This window comes from Phyllobates terribilis, unplaced genomic scaffold, assembly GCF_046119375.1.
Source record: "Phyllobates terribilis strain yellow unplaced genomic scaffold, ASM4611937v1 Scaffold_5__5_contigs__length_657084704, whole genome shotgun sequence".
Classification (NCBI taxonomy): domain Eukaryota; kingdom Metazoa; phylum Chordata; class Amphibia; order Anura; family Dendrobatidae; genus Phyllobates; species Phyllobates terribilis.
This window is the reverse complement of record NW_027362765.1, coordinates 442,400,451-442,422,721: the sequence shown is the minus strand read 5'-3', so window position 1 is coordinate 442,422,721 and position 22,271 is coordinate 442,400,451. Positions and strand designations below refer to the sequence as shown.

The 22,271-nt window shown below is 41.7% G+C and overlaps 1 protein-coding gene across 5 annotated transcripts in view; it reads left to right on the top strand.

Annotated features, from left to right (window-relative positions):
* The window catches only part of SEMA4G (semaphorin 4G), a 225,694-nt gene that overhangs the window by 45,100 nt on the left and 158,323 nt on the right, over positions 1–22,271 (top strand). For 4 of the 5 annotated variants that reach the window (XM_073685302.1, XM_073685301.1, XM_073685299.1 and 1 more), the window contains one exon: positions 16,543–16,731. In XM_073685302.1, the coding sequence (XP_073541403.1) occupies positions 16,614–16,731 (118 nt within the window). In that variant the 5' untranslated portion in view covers positions 16,543–16,613. Of the gene's footprint in view, positions 1–1,875; positions 2,070–16,542; positions 16,732–22,271 lie in introns of those variants that run through there. The other variant, XM_073685303.1, reaches the window with a different exon arrangement.

The window sequence follows — 22,271 nt, the reverse complement described above, 5'->3', positions numbered from 1 at the left end:
ACCAATGTTCTGTATACTTTTATATGCGATTCTTTGATTAATAATAATTCTCATTTAACATTGTGACTTGTGGTCTTTCATGTATGATTCTTCTTCTCATTTTTGTATGGAGGATTTTACAGGAAATCTTAATTAAAATGTGTCTGGTTGAGGTTCTTAAAGACTCTTTTTCCAGTAAGTAAAGTCACAAGACTAGAAATACTGACATACGTTTCATAAATTAGATCCTCTGTCAGCATGTTGACTTATTAATAAAGAGCTAAAATATTCTCTCTGGGAACATTCTCCAGTGAATATTGCTGAATTAAAAGGCTTTAATTTTTTTAGGAAATTTAAAGACGTGCACGTAGTTAGTGATCTACTTACATGAAGGGTAAGTACACAGATAACCATAAGAGACAAATAGTGCAGCTTTACTACACATTACCATGGTTTTCTAATGCTTATAAACAATGGCTTTGATGCAAGTAAAATAACAATTTAGTTGTAAACAACAAAAAAAAAACAACAACCTTGGACATTAGTAAACTAAAAACAAGATTTACAGCTGCTCCTCTTCTAGATGACACATAGTATCCTATTGTTTGTTTATACAGTAAAAACCTGAAAACTCTGTGCTTACACAGAATACCGTAATATAGCTCCATTCAATCTATGAGTTGCATAGTAATACAGCACCTGTAGAAGGCAATAGGGCTCTACAAAGGTTGCGAACTGTCTCTAAAATCCTGGCAATCTGTAAAAACGTGCATTGTAAAAAAAAAACAATGCCTTCTGATTTTTTTTTTTTTTAGAAGCTTAAAAGAACTTTGTCACCAGATTTTGGCACCTAACCTAAGAACCAGCAAGATGTAGAGACAGAGACCCTGATTCCAGCGATGTGTCACTTAGTGCTGCTTGCTGTTATTTTGACAAAATCACAGTTTTATCAGCAGGAGATTATCACTAGAGGACTAGTAAACCTGCTGTCATGTAGTCCTCCATATTCATGAGCTCTGTATAAACCCACTATTGATTGCGAGCTTTCTGCCTATGCACAGTGTACATAGAAAGCTGCCAATCAGGGGTGTGGGTGGGGTTATACAGAGCTCAGCATTCAGATACCTGGTAGATCTGCAGCAGATAAAACAAGGATTTTATTAAATCTACAGCAAACAGCCCAGTGAGTGACACATCACTGCACTCACTCTGGAATCACGGTCTCTGCCCTTACATAACGCTGCTCTTAGATGGGTTAGCAAAAACGTACTGACAGGTTCCCTTTAAGCAAATTATTGTGATTGTAATGATTAGTTATTTTACAGATTATAGTAAATGCTACTAATATCTGACTGCAGATATATTATTTCTCTCTTCATTATGGATTTCCTATTTGTCTGTAGAAAATGTTGGATTTCCATGATTATTTGATGTCAAACTGGAAAATCAGGGCCCTTCTGTATCTCCATAGGCTTCTGATTGTAAACAGAGGCTTATGGATTTTGTACCATGTTCTTAGTGAATCTGTGTGATGTGGCATAGTGCCACGATAGTAGTATTCCCCTCTAAGCATTCTCGGTTACTGCTTAGTTCTTGCTTTTTCTTGCCTCTTTCACCCGGTCTGTTTCCATCTAGCGTTTGTACTTCCAGTGATTGCTACAGGAGTCTGGTTTTCTCTCTCGCTTTTCTTACGAGTGACCTAGAACAGGCATGGGTTACTAAGCATGAACTGGAAAATATTTATGATCAAAGCCGAGGCTTAAAGCAAAGCCATTACAATGTTGTGGCAACCGTGGCACTGCGCTGTGTCTCTGTGCCGCCTGCATTTCATCTACTAGAGCAGTGCCAGAGTGTTACACCTAAGAACCGTCCTCAATGTCTGCACCACGGCGATCCACGGGCTGTGTCATGCTTTCCTTTTCAGGACAAGGTTTTCCTATTTTCAGGATTGTTTTAGTGGGTGAAATAAGCAGATCCTGAAGAAGGGCAGGGTATTCGACTCAGCGGCTTTCCAGATTTTTAGTATTGATTCTTTTGCAGGTAGTAAGCCTTGGAGATACTGTTGTGCCATATGTTCCCCTTACGGATAGGTATGCTATTTGTTAAAAATGACTTTTCCATATATAAATGTAAAGGAATAATATAATTGTTTTACTTTTGCATGGTTACATGTGAATAAGGTCTTGTAATTTTTTTTATTGTACATATAAAAGTGCTTCTCACTAAATTAGAATATCACCAAAAAGTTAGTTTATTTCAGTTCTTTAATACAAAAATTGAAACTCGTATATTATATAGAGTCATTACAAACAGAGTGATCTATTTCAAGTGTTTATTTCTGTTAATGTTGATGATTATGGCTTACAGCCAATGAAAACAGAAAAGTCATTATCTCATTAAATTAGAATAAGTAACAAAAACACCTGCAAAGGCTTCCTAAGCATTTAAAAAGGTCCCTTAGTCTGTTTCAGTAGGCTCCACAATCATGGGTTAGACTGCTGACTTGACAGATGTCCAGAAGGCAGTCATTGACACACTCCACAAGGAAGGTAAGCCACAAAAGGTCATTGCTAAAGAAACTGCCTGTTCACAGAGTGCTGTATCCAAGCATATTAATGGAAAGTTGAGTGGAAGGAAAAAGTGTGGTAGAAAAAGGTGCACAAGCAACCGGGATAACCGCAGCCTTGAAAGGATTTTTAAGAAAAGGCCATTCAAAAATTTGGGGGAGATTCACAAGGAGTGGACTGCTGCTGGAGTCATTGCTTCAAGAGCCACCACACACAGACGTATCCAGGACATGGGCTACAAGTGTCACATTCCTTGTGTCAAACCACTCATGAAATAGACTACGCCAGAAGTGTCTTACCTGGGCCAAGGAGAAAAAGACCCGGACTGTTGCTCAGTGATGCAAGGTGTTGTTTTCAGATGAAAGTAAATTTTGCATTTCATTTGGAAATCAAGGCCCCAGAGTCTGGAGGAAGAGTGGAGAGGCCACAATCCAAGCTGCTTGAGGTCTAGTGTGAAGTTTCCACAATCAGTGATGGTTTGGGGAGCCATGTCATCTGCTGGTGTAGGTCCACTGTGTTTTATCAAGACCAAAGTCAGCGCAGCCGTCTACCAGGAAATTTTAGAGCACTTCATGCTTCCCTCTGCCGACAAGCTTTTTGGAGATGGAAATTTCATTCTCCAGCAGGACTTGGCGCCTGTCCACACTGCCAAAAGTACCAATACCTGGTTTACAAACAACAGTATCACTGTGCTTGATTGGCCAGCAAATTCGCCTGACCTTAACCCCATAGAGAATCTATTATAGAGAATCTATGGGGTATTGTCAAGAGGAAGATGAGAGACACCAGACCCAACAATGCAGACGAGCTGAAGGCTGCTATCAAAGCAACCTGGGCTTCCATAACACCTCAGCAGTGCCACAGGCTGATCGCCTCCATGCCACGCTGCATTGATGCAGTAATTGATGCAAAAGGAGCCCCGACCAAGTATTGAGTGCATTTACTGAATATACATTTCAGTAGGAGAACATTTTGGATTTTAAAAACATTTTTCAAGCTGTTATAAAGTATTCTAATTTACTGAGATAATGACTTTTGTGTTTTCATTGGCTGTAAGCCATAATCATCAACATTAACAGAAATAAACACTTGAAATAGATCACTCTCTCTCTCTCTCTCTATATATATATATATCTATATATCACTTTTTGTATTGAAGAACTGAAATTAACTTTTTGATGATATTCTAACTTAGTGAGAAGCACTTGTACATTAATGTTATAATTTTTATTAACTTTTTTTTTTTCTCCTTATAGGAATTTTAACTTTCTACTTTTTTTTCTTATTTAACAAATGGGTCTTTGGTGGTTCCAAAATCAAAACAAACAAGAAAATGAAAAAAGCAAAAAAAATTGATAGATACTTGTATACTAGACCCTTGTTGTTCATATTTTTTTTTAATTCTTTAGACCACCAGTGACCTGTTTTTTTTGTTTTTTTTTTTAAATAAATAAAAAAAATAATGAATAACCATTTACACTTAAAGGTGTTGTCCGACTTCAGGCTACAAGTCTGCAGTCACTGTATGTGACTACTGACTTGTGAATCCTCACATCATGCACACTGCGCATTGTGAGGATTTGCCTGATCCTGGATACGTCACCACAAATATGCAATTTGCATACGTCTAGCCACATTCCGACTAGACGTGTTCGGCCTCGCTTAATACACTTGCATTAAGCAAGGCCACGCAAGTCTAGTCGGTACTTGACTGCATGTATGCAAATCGAATACTTGCAGTCACGCGCCCGCTGATCCCAGCACCGGAGAATCCTCACAGTGCACATGTTTTATTTTTTCACTTATCGAAGTAGTGCTGCCATTTTTGGAATAAATGCAGCAGGTGAAATAAGTATTGAATACGTCACCAATTTTTTAAGTAAATATATTTCTAAAAGTGCTACTGACATGAATTTCTTACCAGATGTCGGTAACAACTCATCCAATACACACAGGCAAAGAAATCACCATAGATGTCTATAAGTTATGTGTAATAGTGAGAAATGAGACAGGGAAAAAAGTAATGAACACATGCAGAAAGAGAGGTGCAAAAAGCCATGTAAAGCTGAAAACACCAGCTGAAATCAGTAATTAGAAGGCAATCCTGCTACTTACTGTAAAAAAAAAATATATATCAGCTGATTCAACTGATGGCCTATAAAAAGGTGTCTTCTTTTGATGGATAAAACCAATGAGCTGTCTAAAGACCTTTACAACCTTATTGTTGCAACTGATGGCATTGGTTACAGAAGAATATCTAAACTATGGAAGGTTCCAGTGAGCACTGTTGAAACCATAATCCGGAAGTGGAAAGAACATAATTTCACCATAAATTGGCCATGACCAGGTGCTCCCCGCAAGATTTAAGACAGCGGAATGAAAATAATTATCAGAAGAGTTATCCTAGAGCAAAGGACAACCTGTGGAGAGCTACAGAAAGACCTGGAAGCAGCAGGTACAATTGTTTCAAAGAAAACTAAGTAATGCACTGAACCTCCATGGCCTGTATGCAAGCTCACCACGCAAGACTCCATTGCTGAACAAAAATCATGTTCAAGCGCGTTCATTGCTCAACAATATTTAGACAAGCCTGTGAAATACTGGGAGAATATAGCCTAGTCATATGAGACCAAAATTGAGCTCTTTGGATACCATAATGCACACCATGTTTGGAGGCCAAAAAGCAATGCTTATCACCCCAAAAACACCATACCAACAGTGAAGTTTGGAAGGGGAAACATCATGATGTGGGGGTGTTTTTCAGCATACGGCACTGGCAAACTTCTTATAATAGAAGGAAGGATGAATGGACAAATGCACTGATACATTCTTGATAAAAATCTGCTGTCATCTACCAGGATGATGAAGATGAAACGAGGGTGGACATTTCAGAAATACAATGATCCCAAACACACAGCCAAGGAAACTCCTCAATTGGTTTCAGAGAAAGAAAATAAAACTGCAAGAATGGCCGAGCCAATCACCGAACCTGAATCCAAAAGAAAATGTATGGAAGGAACTAAAGCTGAGTTCATAGAAGGAGCCCACGGGAGTGTTTACATGGAAGAATGGGCCAAAATCACACCTGAGCAATGCCTGCGACTAGTTTCTCCATACAGGAGGCGTCTTGAAGCTGTCATCACCAACGAAGGCTTTGTACGAAGTATTAATTAAATTTCTGTAAATGTGTTCAATACTTCTCCCCTGTGTCATCTCTCATTATTACGCATAACTTTATTTATGGACATCTATGAGTTGATTTCTTTGCCTGTGTGGATTGGATGGGTTGTTACTGACATCAGGTGAGCATTTCATATAAATAGCACCTTTAGAAATATATTTACTTAAGTATTGGACGCATCACCAATTTTTTATTTCACCAGCTGTAATAGATATTTTTTTTATTTTAATCCATAGCTAAAATTGCCCCTACTAAAGGTGTAGACAAGATAGTAATACCCTGATTCTTTGCATATTCTTAGAATGTGATACGATTGCTTATACAGAGAAGGTTCCCAGGCTCTGAAAGGGTTACTGCCGTGACTGTCAGCTGGAGACTGCAAGCTCATTAGAACCTGGTCTGTGCTGAATACAGCGCACGCAGCTCTGAGCTGAATACAGCGCACGCAGCTCTGACATTGTAGTACAGTACATTGAATATTGATGCTGCGGCTACAAAGTCGCAGTTACAGAACGGCCATTATGCCCGGTGTGTCCTCTAACCCTGGCGATTCTTGGATTCGAGGTTGCAAAACATTTATTGAGCGCTTGGAGCTGTCTGCCGGTTGGGAAATGATATTGTTACAACCAGTTTTTATAAGCCCAGGAAAATAAGCTATCACTATAGGTCTTCTATTGTCTGCATGTAAAATAATATCCTGTTCTCGTTAATGCCTGCAGCAATTATCACGTCTTGTGCAAGACACAGTGAGATTGTGCCAGGAGATAATCTGCCTTATAAATGGTTATGAACGTTCCTCCTAGCTCTGCGGTATGTGCTACACCATGGAGAGGGGGAGGTATACGGCAACATGTGAGGGGCAGCCAGGGGGCCTGAGCGTATACACTGCAGATGCTGCTCAGGGGCATCTCCGAGTACCAGAGGCTGCAGGCTGTTACCATGGCAACCTGCATCCTATGGATGACATCAATGCAGACCTATTTTTAGGGATTTTGCACACCCGTCACTTTCTCTCCCGAGATTGCAGACCCTCAAGTTGTCATTAATACGTCGTAAAAATAAAATGGATCTTTTAGTTTTTTTTCCTATAATTAAAATCGCCCTTTGTCACAGCTGCAAAGTGACTCCCCGCGGCCTCTGAGATCAGTATCTGTAAATGTACATTGCTGTACACTGGGGCCGCCGATAATGGCTGCACTCTTATCTTAACATACAAGTGGCATGGGAAAAGTTAACCTGTATTACAAGCGGTGTACCTGTTTTCTTATTGTCATGCGCCAAATGTTCGTCCTCTCTTAATTTCATTTTTTACTTAAATTTTTTTTCTTTCCTGGTCACTGACGCTATTTTTTTCCCTCTTTCACCCTAGTCTTTATTTCTTGTTCCTCCTCTTCTTTTTTTTCTCTCTCGTTCTGCCTCTTCTTCCCTCTCTCGCCCCGCCTCTTCTTCCCTCTCTCGCCCCGCCTCTTCTTCCCTCTCTCGCCCCGCCTCTTCTTCTCGCTCTCGCCCCGCCTCTTCTTCTCGCTCTCGCCCCGCCTCTTCTTCTCGCTCTCGCCCCGCCTCTTCTTCCCTCTCTCGCCCCGCCTCTTCTTCTCGCTCTCGCCCCCCCTCTTCTTCTCGCTCTCGCCCCGCCTCTTCTTCTCGCCCCGCCTCTTCTTCTCGCTCTCGCCCCGCCTCTTCTTCTCGCTCTCGCCCCGCCTCTTCTTCTCGCTCTCGCCCCGCCTCTTCTTCTCGCTCTCGCCCCGCCTCTTCTTCTCGCTCTCGCCCCGCCTCTTCTTCTCGCTCTCGCCCCGCCTCTTCTTCTCGCTCTCGCCCCACCTCTTCTTCTCGCTCTCGCCCCGCCTCTTCTTCTCGCTCTCGCCCCGCCTCTTCTTGCCCTCGCCCCGCCTCTTCTTCTCGCTCTCGCCCCGCCTCTTCTTCTCGCTCTCGCCCCGCCTCTTCTTCTCGCTCTCGCCCCGCCTCTTCTTCTCGCTCTCGCCCCGCCTCTTCTTCTCGCTCTCGCCCCGCCTCTTCTTCTCGCTCTCGCCCCGCCTCTTCTTCTCGCCCCGCCTCTTCTTCTCGCCCCGCCTCTTCTTCTCGCCCCGCCTCTTCTTCTCGACCCGCCTCTTCTTCTCGACCCGCCTCTTCTTCTCGACCCGCCTCTTCTTCTTCTCTCTCGCTCTCGACCCGCCTCTTCTTCTTCTCTCTCTGTATCTCGAGCCCCTTTCTCACCCCTCCCTTTCTCTTACCCCTCTTTCTCTTTTTTTTCATTCCTCCACAGGGTTTGTATCAGATAAGGGGTGTCTGAAGATAACTAATGATTTCATTGTGCACCCTGCCATACATTTACATGCAGCCATGCCATCACAGATATTAGTAGATCATCGGAGCTTCTAGTATAGAGATTTCCTGAGATAAGTGTTCCCGTGTTGCCTATGATGTAAAGTGTTCTTTAAGGGAATCTGTCAGCAGGTTTTTGCTACCTTATCTGAGAGCAGTGTAATGTAGGCAAAGAGGAGCTGAATCCAACGATGTATCACTTAAGGCCCCGTCACACTTAGCGACGCTGCAACGATCCCAACAACGATACGACCAGTCAGGGATCGTTGCTGCGTCGCTATGTGGTCGCTGGTGAGCTGTCAAACAGGCAGGCTTACCAACGATCAGGGGAGGTTACCAGCCTGATCGCTGCTCCCGCTGGTCACAAACAGTGATGTGTGCTGACCAGCGGGAGGGCAACGACCAAAAAATGGTCCAGGACACTTTGCAGCGATCAGCGACCTCACAGCCGGGGCCTGATCGCTGCAAAGTGTCACACATAGCGACATTGCTGGTGAGGTCACTGTTGCGTCACCAAAACCGTGTCACAGCAGCGATCTCGCTATGTGAGACGGGGGATTTAGTTTACTGGGTGCGGCCGTTCTGACACAATCAGAGCTTTTACATTTAGAATGAAGCAGAGCTGAGAAAGCTAACCCCGCCCATACCACATCTAACCCCACCCACACCAGGCTCTGTATATTCAAAGTCCATAGACAGTGAAGTGCTTATCACGGGGGGGGGGAGGGGGTGGGGGGTGTTGCCGGACTAGTCCAGCAATGATAATCTTAATATTTAATCCTTCACAGTTGTCAATGTGAGTGCTGTTGTTTACCAAGTGACACACATCCCTGAATTCTCATGTACAATACAAAGTTGTATTGTGGTACCGTGTTAGCCAGAAAAATCGATGTAAATACTTTTATGCCAAAAATGAAAAAAGTATTCTTGGAGTGATACCTTTATTGGCTAACCAGAAAAAAAATACATATATATGCAAGCTTTCAGAGAACAGAGGCTCCTTCGTCAGGCAAAATTACATTTGTATCACTCTGAGAATACTTTTGTCATTTTTGGCATAAAAGTATTTACATCGATTCCTCAATTCTGTGTTTCCGCCTCTGTCTCCTGCTGCCTTCAGATGACATAGCAAAAACCTACTGACTGATTCCCTTTAAACTGGACAATCCTGTTAAAGAGAGAGAGAGTATCCTCATAGGATTTCCCTGTATCAAAATGTGTCTCCCCATATGTTTGCTATGTGGATTTCTCGGTGTAACACCACCTGTATAATTAGTTGACGTCTCTTCCTTCACGCTGTGTAAACTCCAGCACATTACAGATTATTACCATAGTGTGAGTCATGTGTGAGAAGCTGCTGTGTACCTGTTACACTAATCTGAGAATTACCTTTTGGGGCGTTCTCAGGAAGGATCCTGACCTGGAGGCCAAGGAAACGTGTAATTGATTACTCAGTACATATTGTGTGCTAAAACATTACAAATTTATGATCTCTCCAGTCCCTAGAAATAAAATAAGACATAATGTCAAAACTTCACTTTGACCTAGCTATGAGCTGAGTTTATCTGATTTGTATAGTGCCGATCTAAAGATAGTCTGTGCGCATAGAATATCATGTTATCGGCAGCACGTTCTGTTTACATGGATTGATGTGCTGCCGAAAATGATGATTTTTAGGCCAGCTTAAAAATCTTCACACCTGACGAATTAGCTTTTTTCTCATTCTTTGGGTGATTGCTGTCCTGTATAGACGGGTCGATATTTGGGAACGAGCGTAGCTATAATACACTAATTTTGGGTTCATCAAATTGGCCAAACAAGCTTTTGACCAACAGCTACCTACAATGCAGAGCGGGGTGTTACTTGGATACAACACAAATGCAAAAGACCATGTAATGCATTGCACCCCAATACCTTCATAAAAGGTGCCAGTTTTTTGTCGCTGATCTGAGAAGAAAGGATTGGAGATTGGGTTTTTATCTTTCCTAATCTTTCTTCACCTAAAATAAGCGGTGATGTCTTCTGTCTGACCGAATGTGTTGTTAGGAAATGACTTCTTGTTTAAAAAATGGGTTATTCTTTGGGTACTTAGGTTTACTCCCACACTCCAAAGATATTCTTGATTAGATAGTTTAGATCATACATGTCAATCTCTGGCCCTTGGGCTAAATCTGGCCCGTAGAGTGGTTTTTATTTGGCCCGCGACACCAGAACCACCACCCCTATGTGGGGCCCATTATTCTGTATGGAGGGCTATGTGGGGCCCATTATTCTGTATGGAGGGCTATGTAGGGCCCATTATTCTGTATGGAGGGCTGGCTATGTGGGGCCCATTATTCTGTACGGAGGACGATGTGGGGCCCATTATTCTGTATGGAGGGAGGGCTATGTGGGGCCATTATTCTGTATGGAGGACTATGTGGGGCCCATTATTCTGTATGGAGGGAGGGCTATGTGGGGCCCGTTATTCTGTATGGAGGGAGGGCTATGTGGGGCCCATTATTCTGTATGGAGGGAGGGCTATGTGGGGCCCATTATTCTGTATGGAGGGAGGGCTATATGGGGCCCATTATTCTGTATGGAGGGCTGGCTATGTGGGGCCCATTATTCTGTACGGAGGACTATGTGGGGCCATTATTCTGTATGGAGGACTATGTGGGGCCCATTATTCTGTATAGAGGGAGGGCTATGTGGGGCCCGTTATTCTGTATGGAGGGAGGGCTATGTGGGGCCCGTTATTCTGTATGGAGGGAGGGCTATGTGGGGCCCATTATTCTGTATGGAGGGAGGGCTATGTGGGGCAATCCCATTGGAGACAGTGATGACCATGTTTATACATCCCTGCAGAATATATGAACAAGCATAATCAAGAAATAATCATGTTTTTTATGTTAATTGTATTTTTAAAACATTACACTTTTTTTGTATTTCATATCAATATATTTCATGTAAATCTTTCAAATTTTTTTAAATCTACCTTTGAGTCGATTAGTAAATTGGTGTGTTGTATTGATCCACAAGACATGACATCTTCCATGGCAGCTACTGTCATGTGTATATGATGCTTTGTGAGAAAATTAGTTTCTACATTTAAACCTTCTGGGGACAATCCCTAAAAAAATCTGTATTAAAGGACGTTCGTACATAACCGTATAATTACAGCAGTGTTGAAAGTTCAGTCTATTGAGGCAAATTGTTATTGTCACTGTGAAATAGTACATGTGTGGGGTATTAATAAGTAATATGGTAATGACACGCTGGAGAGCTTTGTTTTCATCAGCGGTATACTAAATACATATTGCTTTACAGAAAGCTACCTGCCTGGGCGAACACGAGCTGTTATAAATTGGTAAAGCAATTCTTATTCATTATTGTGCCGGTTTTCTTACAGTTACTAAATAAGGATTATTAAAATGAAGCATAAGAACGTCTTTCGGATTTACAAAGACTTGCAAAAAAGTTATTGCGCAAAATATATTATACACCAAAGCGTCAATTTTAAATGATCCCTATTGTTTCAACGAACTTTGCGTAATTCAACAGAACAAGTGAAACTTTTGTAAAATATCTTCACAAAGAAATCTGTTTCTTTCTCCACTGATCAACTGAACAACAACTCAATTCCGTCTTGTCCGGACTGTCGGCACAGTGACTTGTTAGTTTACACTGCCTATTATATTTTCTATAGAGGCAGAGGGAAGGAGGAGTGAGGAACTATTGGCACAGAGACAGACAAGCAGATCATGCTGCAGCTTTATGCAACTCTTTTACTTCACTTCAGTGCTGGATTCACAGTCACACTGCTCAGTAGCTCTGTATAGTGTCATCCATGCTGATGCTACTGCTCCTGGACATGTTGTAGAACAGCAGGAATCCATTTCTCCTTGTGCTGTGCACAGGAGACATCATAGCAGCTACTCTTCGCCAACTAGGTCAGAGATAAATGAAAATTAGAGACTTAGTCTGCAGGGGGGATGAGGGGAAACTGATGTAAAAATGCAGGATCCAAGTCATATAATGGCCAGACATTGTGTCAACTCTATGTACACACAACAGCTCATTTTGATAAAGCGTACCGTTATTTCACGTAACTGAAGTGTATTTCCCATCCCATGGCCTTGCATTCAGTTTCAGTAGAAATCAATGATACTCTTGCATGATCATGGTATTCACTAATCTTGGAAAATTAAATAGGGGCTCCTAAATGATAGTTTCACATCATGCACCTAATTAGACCAACTCTTTCTAGGTCTCTTATAAACAGTGAGCCTCCCCCGGATGAAGTTACGTTCTAGTGATGCCTAAAGGCCCAGCAGTAGTCAGCCCCATTTGAAGCTGATTTGGAGCTACTCATTGGTAGTGAAAATTGTTACAAGGTTGACTCACAAGTTTCACACATTTGCAGAAATAACCACAATTTAGGGTACAGTTAAGAGGACATTCTGTATAGATGGAGGGTTGGCCCTCAGAATTAAATCCTTCTAATAGTTCCTTCTAAGAGATCCCAATCCAATCCTACTCCAACACTGCATATGGACCGAAGATATCTCACCCATTTCCATTTTTAGCTTGGTCTTCATGAGCTCAGTCTTACTTTCTAGAATAACTTACATTCTGTCAATCAATTATACTCAGTGATGTTTTGATGAACCGGATGGAGAAGTCAGGTCCAGAGATATTGCCTGGGGAGCGAGAATCTGTGGAAAGAGCTGAAAACTGCTGTTCACAAACGCCCTCCATCCAACCTCACTGAGCTCGAGCTGTTTTGCAAGGAAGAATGGGAAAGAATTTCAGCCTCTCGATGTGCAAAACTGATAGAGACATACCCCAAGCGACTTGCAGCTGTAATCGCAGCAAAAGTTGGCGCTACAAAGTATTAACTCAAGGGGGCCGAATAATATTGCACGCCCCACTTTTCAGTTTTACATTTTTTAAAAAGTTTAAAATATCCAATAAATTTCGTTCCACTTCACGATTGTGTCCCACTTGTTGTTGATTCTTCCCAAAAAAAATAGAATTTCATATCTTTATGTTTGAAGCCAGAAATGTGGCAAAAGGTAGAAAAGTTCAAGGGGGCCAAATACTTTCACAAGGCACTGTATCTGCCAATTAGCTCCACCTCCAATCACAATGCATATCCATTGATAAGAAAATATACCTCCATGGCAGCGTCCTGAAAGGAAGTCCACCCACAATGCAAAATCTTCAAAGGGATCATCTAAGTCTGCCACCCACCACTATAGTCCAGTGATAATTTAATAATACCTTTTAAGATTTCCTGCTGTGGAATATGAAAAGTGGAGAGATGGCAGTCTTAAGCAGATGGCTGCACTCGACATAGGCACTTGGTAGTTCATAAGAGCAGAAAAATATAAAACTTGATGCATCTCCATTAAAATGAAGCTTGACATTTTCCTAGAAAAGCTATCTGAGCAGTTGATTATGACTTGTAGGGGATACCGCCGGAATACAGATGAGGGAGGTTGGCCGTGTCTTTTGCTGAATCTGCTGAATGACTAGTGATAGAAAATAATTTTCTATTTTGTGCATAAGGGTAATTTTACAAATGTTTTGGAGACGCGTTAATGCACTAAAAATTGGTTTATTTAGAAGTTCTCTTCTAAATGGGGTCCTCCTTGTGTTATCATGTAAGAACCTTGTTATTGAGAGTAACCAAAGTGCTTGTGCACCGTACCCAGCAATCAGACAACTCTCTTCCCTGATAACAACTGTGTCTATACGTTTTCTGAAATAGTATGGGGTCTCATTATCGTTCCTAAGTCTGGATCTAGATTTTTGTTGGTATGCTAACCCTAAAATGATCATACGCAAGGCTGTCCTGTTGTTCTTTCATGAGGGAGCATACAGTGAAGGAAATAATTTGATCCCTTGCTGTTTTTTGTAAGTTTGCCCACTGACAAAGACATGAATAGATAGTCTGGATTTTTGGGGGGATATTCTATCACATTGTATAAATTAGATACATTTATTTGCATTTTGCAGTGAGAAATAAGTATATGATCCCCTACAAACTATTTTGAGTTCTGGCTCCTAGAGACCAGTTAGACTCTCCTAATCAACTCGTTACCTGCATTAAAGACTGCTGTCTTACATAGTCACCTGTATAAAAGACTCCTGTCCACAGACTCCATTAATCAGTCAGACTCTAACCTCTACAACATGGGCAAGACCAAAGAGCTTTCTAAGGATGTCAGGGACAAGATCATAGACCTGCACAAAGCTGGAATGGGTTACAAAACCATAAGTAAGATGCTGGGTGAGAAGGAGACAATTGTTGGTGCAATAGTAAGAAAATGGAAGAAATACAAAATGACGGTCAATCGCCATCGATCTGGGGCACCATGAAAAATCTCACCTCGTGAGATAAGCCTAAAACTACACGGGGGGAACTTGTTAATGATCTCAAGGCAGCTGGGACCAAAGACACCAAGAAAACCATTGGTAACACATTACGCCTTAAAGGATTAAAATCCTGCAGTGCCCGTAAGGTCCCCCTGCTCAAGAAGGCACATGTGCGGGCCCGTCTGAAGTTTGCCAATGAACACCTGGATGATTCTGTGAGTTATTGGGAGAAGGTGCTGTGGTCAGATGAGACAAAAATTGAGCTATTTGGCATTAACTCAACTCGCCGTGTTTGGAGGAAGAGAAATGCTGCCTATAACCCAAAGAACACCGTCCCCACTGTCAAGCATGGGGGTGGAAATAATATGTTTTGGGGGTGTTTCTCTGCTAAGAGCACAGTACTACTTCACCGCATCAATGGGAGAATGGATGGAGCCGTGTACCGTAAAATCCTGAGTGACAACCTCCTTTCCTCTTCCAGGACATTAAAAATGGGTCATGGCTGGGTCTTCCAGCAAGACAATGACCAAAACATACAGCCAAGGCAACAAAGGAGTGGCTCAAAAAGAAGCACAGTAAGGTCATGGAATGGCCTAGCCAGTCTCCAGACCTTAATCCCATAGAAAATTTATGGAGGGAGTTGAAGCTCCGAGTTGCCAAGCGACAGCCTCAAAATCTTAATGATTTAGAGATGATCTGCAAAGAGGAGTGGACCAAAATTCCTCCTGACATGTGCACAACCCTCATCATCAACTACAAAAAATGTCTGACTGCTGTGCTTGCCAACAAGGGTTTTGCCACCAAGTATTAAGTGTTGTTTGCCAGAGGGATTAAATACTTATTTCTCACTGCAAAATGCAAAAAAAATGATCTAATTTATACAATGTGATTTTTTTCTTTTTTTTTTTTTTTGGATATTCTATCTCTCAATGTTAAAATTAACCTACCCTTAAAATTATAGACTTTTCATGTCTTTGTCAGTGGGCAAAATTACAAAAACAGCAAGGGATCAAATACTTATTTCCTTCACTGTAAATCTGGCTCTTCCTTCTAAAGTTTCCTCCTTGGCACAAAATTGGGTGGTCCTGTGTAGCACAGAGGAGCAGTCTCTTGCACTGTAAAAGGATTTTATCTCTTGTAGATGAGTAATATAATATTTTGTTTTCAGTCTTACTAGCGGGATATTATGAAGTTTTCTCAAGTTTCTAAAACTGGAGTGAGCGAACCTATAACCATCCTGTATCCTTTTGGCGCAGTCTGTGAAGCGGATGTAATTTCCTGTGACCACTATATCCACTGAAATGTGTTGTACCACTAGTTATATTTTTACACCCTTACTGTAGGGGAGATAGGGCCTTTATACACATTGGAATAATCTCAGCCCAAATCCCCATCATCTAATTTATGAGAAAGTTGCAAGATGGCAACTTTTTATTTTTAAAGGTTATCCGAGTGATGTATCACTTATTGGGCTGTGTGCTATTATTTTGTTAAAATCCCTGTTTTCTCTGCTGCCAATCTAGCAGTTATCTGAAAGCTGAGCTGGGTATAACTCCGCCCACACCACTGATTGGCAGCTTTCTCCCATTGTACACAAAGCTACCAATCAGTGGTGGGGGGCATGGTTACACAGCAGGAGGACTAAATGGCAGGAGACAACTAGTCCTCTTGTGATAATCTCCATCTGATAAAATAAGGATTTTATTGAAATTACAAATAGTAGCCTAAAAAGTGATACATCGCTGGAAATGGGGTCTCTGCCCCTACATCGTACTGCTTTCAGATTACATATTATGAACCTGCTGACGGAGTCCCTTTAATACAGTGTGTGATATAATGAAAAAAATCATTGCCAAAATGTAAACAAAATGTAATGTAGTGATTTAAACACTAATTTTCTGATAGCTTACTTTTAATGATTTTATGAGTTACAAGCCATAGAATCTTTTGTCCAATTTTACCCATGTGTCAATTAAATCTATTAATTGCTTTTCAGTTATCATGTCTCAAGTTTAGTGTTTTTGTTATTTTTTTTTACCATATGTTCACAGTTTCCTGGTTTATACTAATGAGGAATAAAATGGATAACTGCTGAACAACCCAGATTCTCATACAGATGTTCTTATCTTTCAGGATGAAATTACCGGCAGCTTCTTAAATCTTTCCAGCTTTGAACACTGAATACAGGGATTTTGCAAGAGAAGATGAAGAAACGTGTGGCTTGCTACTTTGTGGCATTTTGTGCAATAACTATTGGCTATCTGTCAAAGAGGTCAACTGCAGATTTGGATGCGACTCCCAGGATCACGGTGACATATAACGGTAATGCCATGTTTATTAAACTTCTCTTGAGGTGTTTTGAGAACCGTTCAACCGGTGAAATCGTGGCATTGTTTTTCCTGGCCGGTCAGCCAGCCGACGTGCCGATAATACATGGGCTTCTATCAGTCTCATCCATCAGACACTATTGACTGGCTAATGAGCAGTGGAGCGGTGGCACTTGCTTGTTGCAGCATTTTGTGTTTACGGAGGATGAATTGTTGCTGTTAATGATGATTTGCATCTTTATGTAGATGACACGGGCAGAAAGGAGCCATGATGATGATGATGCAAAGAGCGCAGATCATTTCCTGAAAGTCTCTACCAACATGCTAATGATGTGGCTTACTCTTCTCCTTGGGGAAATGTGTAATAATTATTGCTCCTGATAAATCTAGAAACAGATTGGATCTTTAAGGAGGATGCTACATTTGTTTCTTTACTAAGTATATTCTCTATCATAGTATTTCCTAAAGAGGATTGCAATACTAAATGCATACATAATTTAAAAAATGTCTTAGACCTTATGAGGCTGGTGTGTTTACTTGGAAGATTCACGTCAGAGTGGCTGTATTATTATTTTTTTCTGAACTTGTTGCTTATTTTATTATCAGGTAGAAAATGATCACATTGTCATTCTGACGTGGACTTTTAACATAATTACTCCAGCCTTATTTGGTCTATTTAATAATTTTTGCAGTTTGTATTGTTCTGTCCGCTGACAGATCTGCTTTAAAGGCTATTTCCATGTTTTGAGCATTTTTTTTTTCATTGTTTTAAGATTCCAATACATCTAAAATGAAAAATGAAGCCACTTTATTGATAGTTAGAAATTTAAAATCTCAGATTGTTTTGTATATGTAGCCCCTTTTGCATGTCTCCATGGTAACAGACTACAAACAAACCCTTTGTAGTCTGGTCCCATAATCCTAATTTTCTCAATCTGTTGTCTTTTTATTAATGTACATTTAGTATGCTTTAAAGGGAATCTGTCAGCAGGTTTTTGCTATATAATCTTGAGTGCAGCGTGATCTTCCGGAGATGGCTCTTCCGGAGATGGCTGAGATCCTGAATCCTGCGATGCCACTTACTAGGTTGTGTGTTGCTATTCCACTAAAATTAGTGTTTTGTGAGCAGAAGTTTATCGATACAGGACTAGGTGTCTCGTGCCTCCTGGTCCAACCTTGCCCGATCACTGATTAGCAGCTTTCGGTCAATGTACAATGTACACAGAAAGCAGCCAGTTAGTGGTGTGGGCGGGGGTTATACAGTAGATGGACTAGGGACACTAAACACTTAGTCCTGTAGTGATAATCTCCTGCTCCTGAAGCATTGATTTTATTGCAACAGCAAGACACAGCCTGGAAACTGACACATCACTGGAATCAGACACTCAACCCCTACATCAGGCTGCTCTCATGTTATGTCGCAAAAACCTTCTGATAGATTCCCTTTAAAAAAATAAAGGACGGATAGATAGCAAGGGAACTACATGATCAGACTACATAGAGTGAGTTTGTAGTGTTACCAAAGAGGCACACAGGTCTGCAGAGAAGCTGTAGATCTAAAACAATTATAGACTTTTACTGCATGTTGTTTCTTTTTTTTGATACATTGGAATAATAATGGTTGATTTTCCATTTTTATGAAATTTTTGCTTTAAAAAAAAAAATGACACTCTTTCTGTTAAAAAGGTAACTCCAAAACTCCTGTTCTTCTGTTGTGTCAAGTTGTTCCTTAGTTATATCTGTCTCTTCTTGAACCCGGGAGGTTGTCAATATAATGATGTACCGTATTTTTTGGACTATGACGAATCGGACCATAAGACGCACCCGGGTTTTAGAGGTGGAAAATAGAAAAAAAATTGAAGCAAAACATGTGGTCATGATGCACTGTTATGGGAGGGGGAGGGTCTGCTGCTGACACTGTTATAGGGGAAATTTCCCCCAATTTTGTACTAATACCCCCCATCATGTTATATGTATTCCCCCCCCATCCTGTTATACGTGGCCCCCATACCATCCTGGTATACATGGCACCCCCATCACGCTGCACACATAAAAAAAAATAAAGGATTCTACTCTCCTTCCTCCCCTCTGTTCCAGAGCTGCGTCCTGTTCTGCTGCCAGCAGCTGATCTCACTGTGTGAACAGCGCATGACATCACCACCATGCGCCCTCACACGCTGAGGTCAGCTGCAGGAAGATTCACTGCCCCCCACGCTGGGACTTTGGGCGTTGGGAGTAGTGAATATTCATTCCCCTTAATAGCGCGCACAGTGTCAGCCGCAGCCGCCACTCTTGCCGCGGCTCGGCGATCACGTGTGCCCGCTACTAAAGAGCATGAATATTCACTACTCCCCATGGGAGTGGGGAGTAGTGAATATTCAATATTCATGCTCTTTAATAGTGGTAGCCGAGCTGTTGCAGGATGCTTGTGGCTGACACTTCGCTCGCTATTAAGAAGAATGAATATTTAGTCCTCCACTTGCCCATGGGCATGGGGAGCAGTGAATATTCATTTTCTTTAACAGCGGGCACTGTATTAGTTGCAGCATGCGGCTCTTGCCTCCTGTACCCCGCTCCTCCGACGCTCCCTCCACACCCTCCACCATCCACAGCCGGATCGTACATCCGGACTATGACGCCCCCCCCACTTTCCTCCAAATTTTGGAAGAAAAAAGTGCGTCTTATAGTTCGAAAATAAGGTACATCCCATTCCTCCACAAAACTTGTTGCCAAACTTTTTATAGAGTCCTGAATGGTAAACCTGCCTAGTAATATATCATTGTATTACCACATCACTTTCACAGAGACTAGAAGAACCAAGAACATTAAAATAGAACGGTTGGAAGAATTTTTATAGAAAAGGAAGAATCTTTCAGGTCAATGCTACATGGGGATTTTTAATTGTTCTCAAATTGTGGCACCTCTGCGACCGTAAATGACTTGGCTCCCCATCACAAAAAATCTAGCCATGTTGGAAGTTTTTTTGCAACCTTCGCTAGATCACGTGCAATTTTTTTCTTCTACACTAAACCTGTGATTTTACAGCAAGTCCCCATAGAATCTTGTAATCTGGCCTTATAAATTTCCCTTTTTTGCTATGTGGCTGCTGGAGGTTTGGGAAAATCAGTGGCGCACCTTTATTATAGTCATGAAGGGATGGTTTCTTGTCACCTGCACAGATTGGCCGATAGAATATTCCCCAGGGATCCTCTGACTGTCCTTGAATATATACCATTCATTACTTTATTTTTTGCTGGGCTTTTTCTTCATGTAAACCAAGCTGATGTGTCTAACCTTGACTCCTTCCGAATGCTTTCATCTTCTTTATCTACCAATTTTGCAAGTTTTGATCACTTTCCAGTTTTTTTTTTGGTGGAAAACAATTGGCTGAATTATCATAAGGCAGCTCAGTCTAATTAAAAAATGAATCTAGAAGGAAGATTTAAAGTTTGTACTTTTTTTTTTTTTTTGTAGCTTTTCCATCTTGCAATAACCATTCTTTCTCATCCTCGGAGGTCTAAGTAGGCGGTACACTAAGAAATGCGCCGTGCACAAGTCTGCCGTGCACAAGTCTGCCGTGCACAAGTCTGCCGTGCACAAGTCTGCCGTGCACAAGTCTGCCGTGCACAAGTCTGCCGTGCACAAGTCTGCCGTGCACAAGTCTGCCGTGCACAAGTCTGCCGTGCACCTACCGATATCCTGCTGATATTATAGCCACTTTCAGTAGAGCTTCTGACATAGAAGAGAGAGTTTCCTACTATTTGTTCTGTGTACCTGTTCCAAATTCACAGGTCTGCTTCTCTTTCATATGTTATTAGCAGGGGCCAAGATAACAAGGCTGGGAACATGAATTATTTAAAGGCAACCTGTTATGGCAATTGTGGTGTGATTGATTGTACCAAAGAGTGTCCGACATTGCAGAATTTCTCCTGAGATATTGCACGTGTTTTGTTCTGCATTATGGCCATGTCTGCTGACACGAGGTGCACGTTCTTCCTCTTCATTTCTTTCACCAAGACTTGCAGCACCTGGCGCATGCGCAATTTGTGGATAAAGAAGCAGCAGGTGCACCCGATCTGCACAAAAAACGTTCTTTCCGCATACCATAGGTTTGTTTCTGTTCACTCCACTCCCACAACAGGTAACAAGGTGCCCATATTGTAGAGACAGGCCATTATGTTGGGGCCTTGGAGCCAGGAACCCAGTTCCTGTTCGGCGCAAACAGCCGTTGACTGACATCTGGCCACCGGCGCCGACAGCCGTTGACTGACATCTGGCCACCGGCGCCGACAGCCGTTGACTGACATCTGGCCACCGGCGCCGACAGCCGTTGATGACATCTGGCCACCGGCGCCGACAGCCGTTGACTGACATCTGGCCACCGGCGCCGACACCCGTTGACCTATCCTTACAAAAAGTCAGCATTGCAAAAGTAGTGCAGCAACCCTTTTAAGTATGATTCTGATTTTTCTCAAAATCGTGAAATAGAACAGGGTCACAGAGAAGGAGGCCTGAGCTGTCCTCCCCATTCCAACTGCGCTTCTATCCTTGTGACGTCTCTTCTTCGTGGCGAGGTAACTACACGCATAGTGTCCTATACTACACAGCAGCCCTATAAAACACATTGTAAACCATACACATTCTTTATGGAGATCATTTTCCACGTCTTTGATGTCTTCTTTCTTTTTTGCTCCAGGTGTTTCTTTTTTCATGCGCTTCCCTTTAGGCACCTCTATAAAACATATTAACGTAAGCATGTCTGATTAAAAAAAAAAAAGCTTGTAGAAAAAATGGATTTAAACATTAGGCCAGTTTCTGATGACACATTCCCTTTAAGGCTTTGCTGCAGTACTTTGGAAAGAAATTGTCAATCTGAATAAATGCTGAGTCTCCTGTATCCAGTAGCCATATCTGTGTGATAGTATGCAGTGTGAACCAGCGTTACACAAACGCCTTCTCTTCAGTGATCTCAGACTCCTCAGCAGTATAATTATCTTTCAGTATAAAGCTGTCAAGGTGAGTTACAATATTGTGATGGCTTATTCCTGGATGCTTCTGCGGAGTGCTGCTTCCTTGCTATTAACTGCTTTCATTGCGATGGGTACATCTCCGCTTTTAGAATATATGACAAGTAGCGAGTCTCTAATCTGTGCTCTACATCCGTACAATACCACTTGGCAGCTGTGTTAGAAAGCAGAGCATTTATAGGCTCCAGTAGTTGCCCATCTGCATGATAACTGTATTAATACAAGCGCAATGATAAAGTTATAAGTGTCGGAACTTCTGCTGTCATTTAGGAAATCTTCTTCCATCTCCCAGACTGGAGATCTATAGATGTTACATGCAGAAGATGACACTGGGTTTCCAAATTCTAGTCCGTCTCTTCTTCCTTTTGGACAGTCTGGACAGGACTTGGATATTTAGTAATTACAAATAATTTTTCCAGTTGGCTCGCTTTAAAAATGTTCACCTTTTTTGCTTTGTATAGCCTTTATGCTGTCTATTGCTGGCTGCAGAATGAGTTAACTGATAATC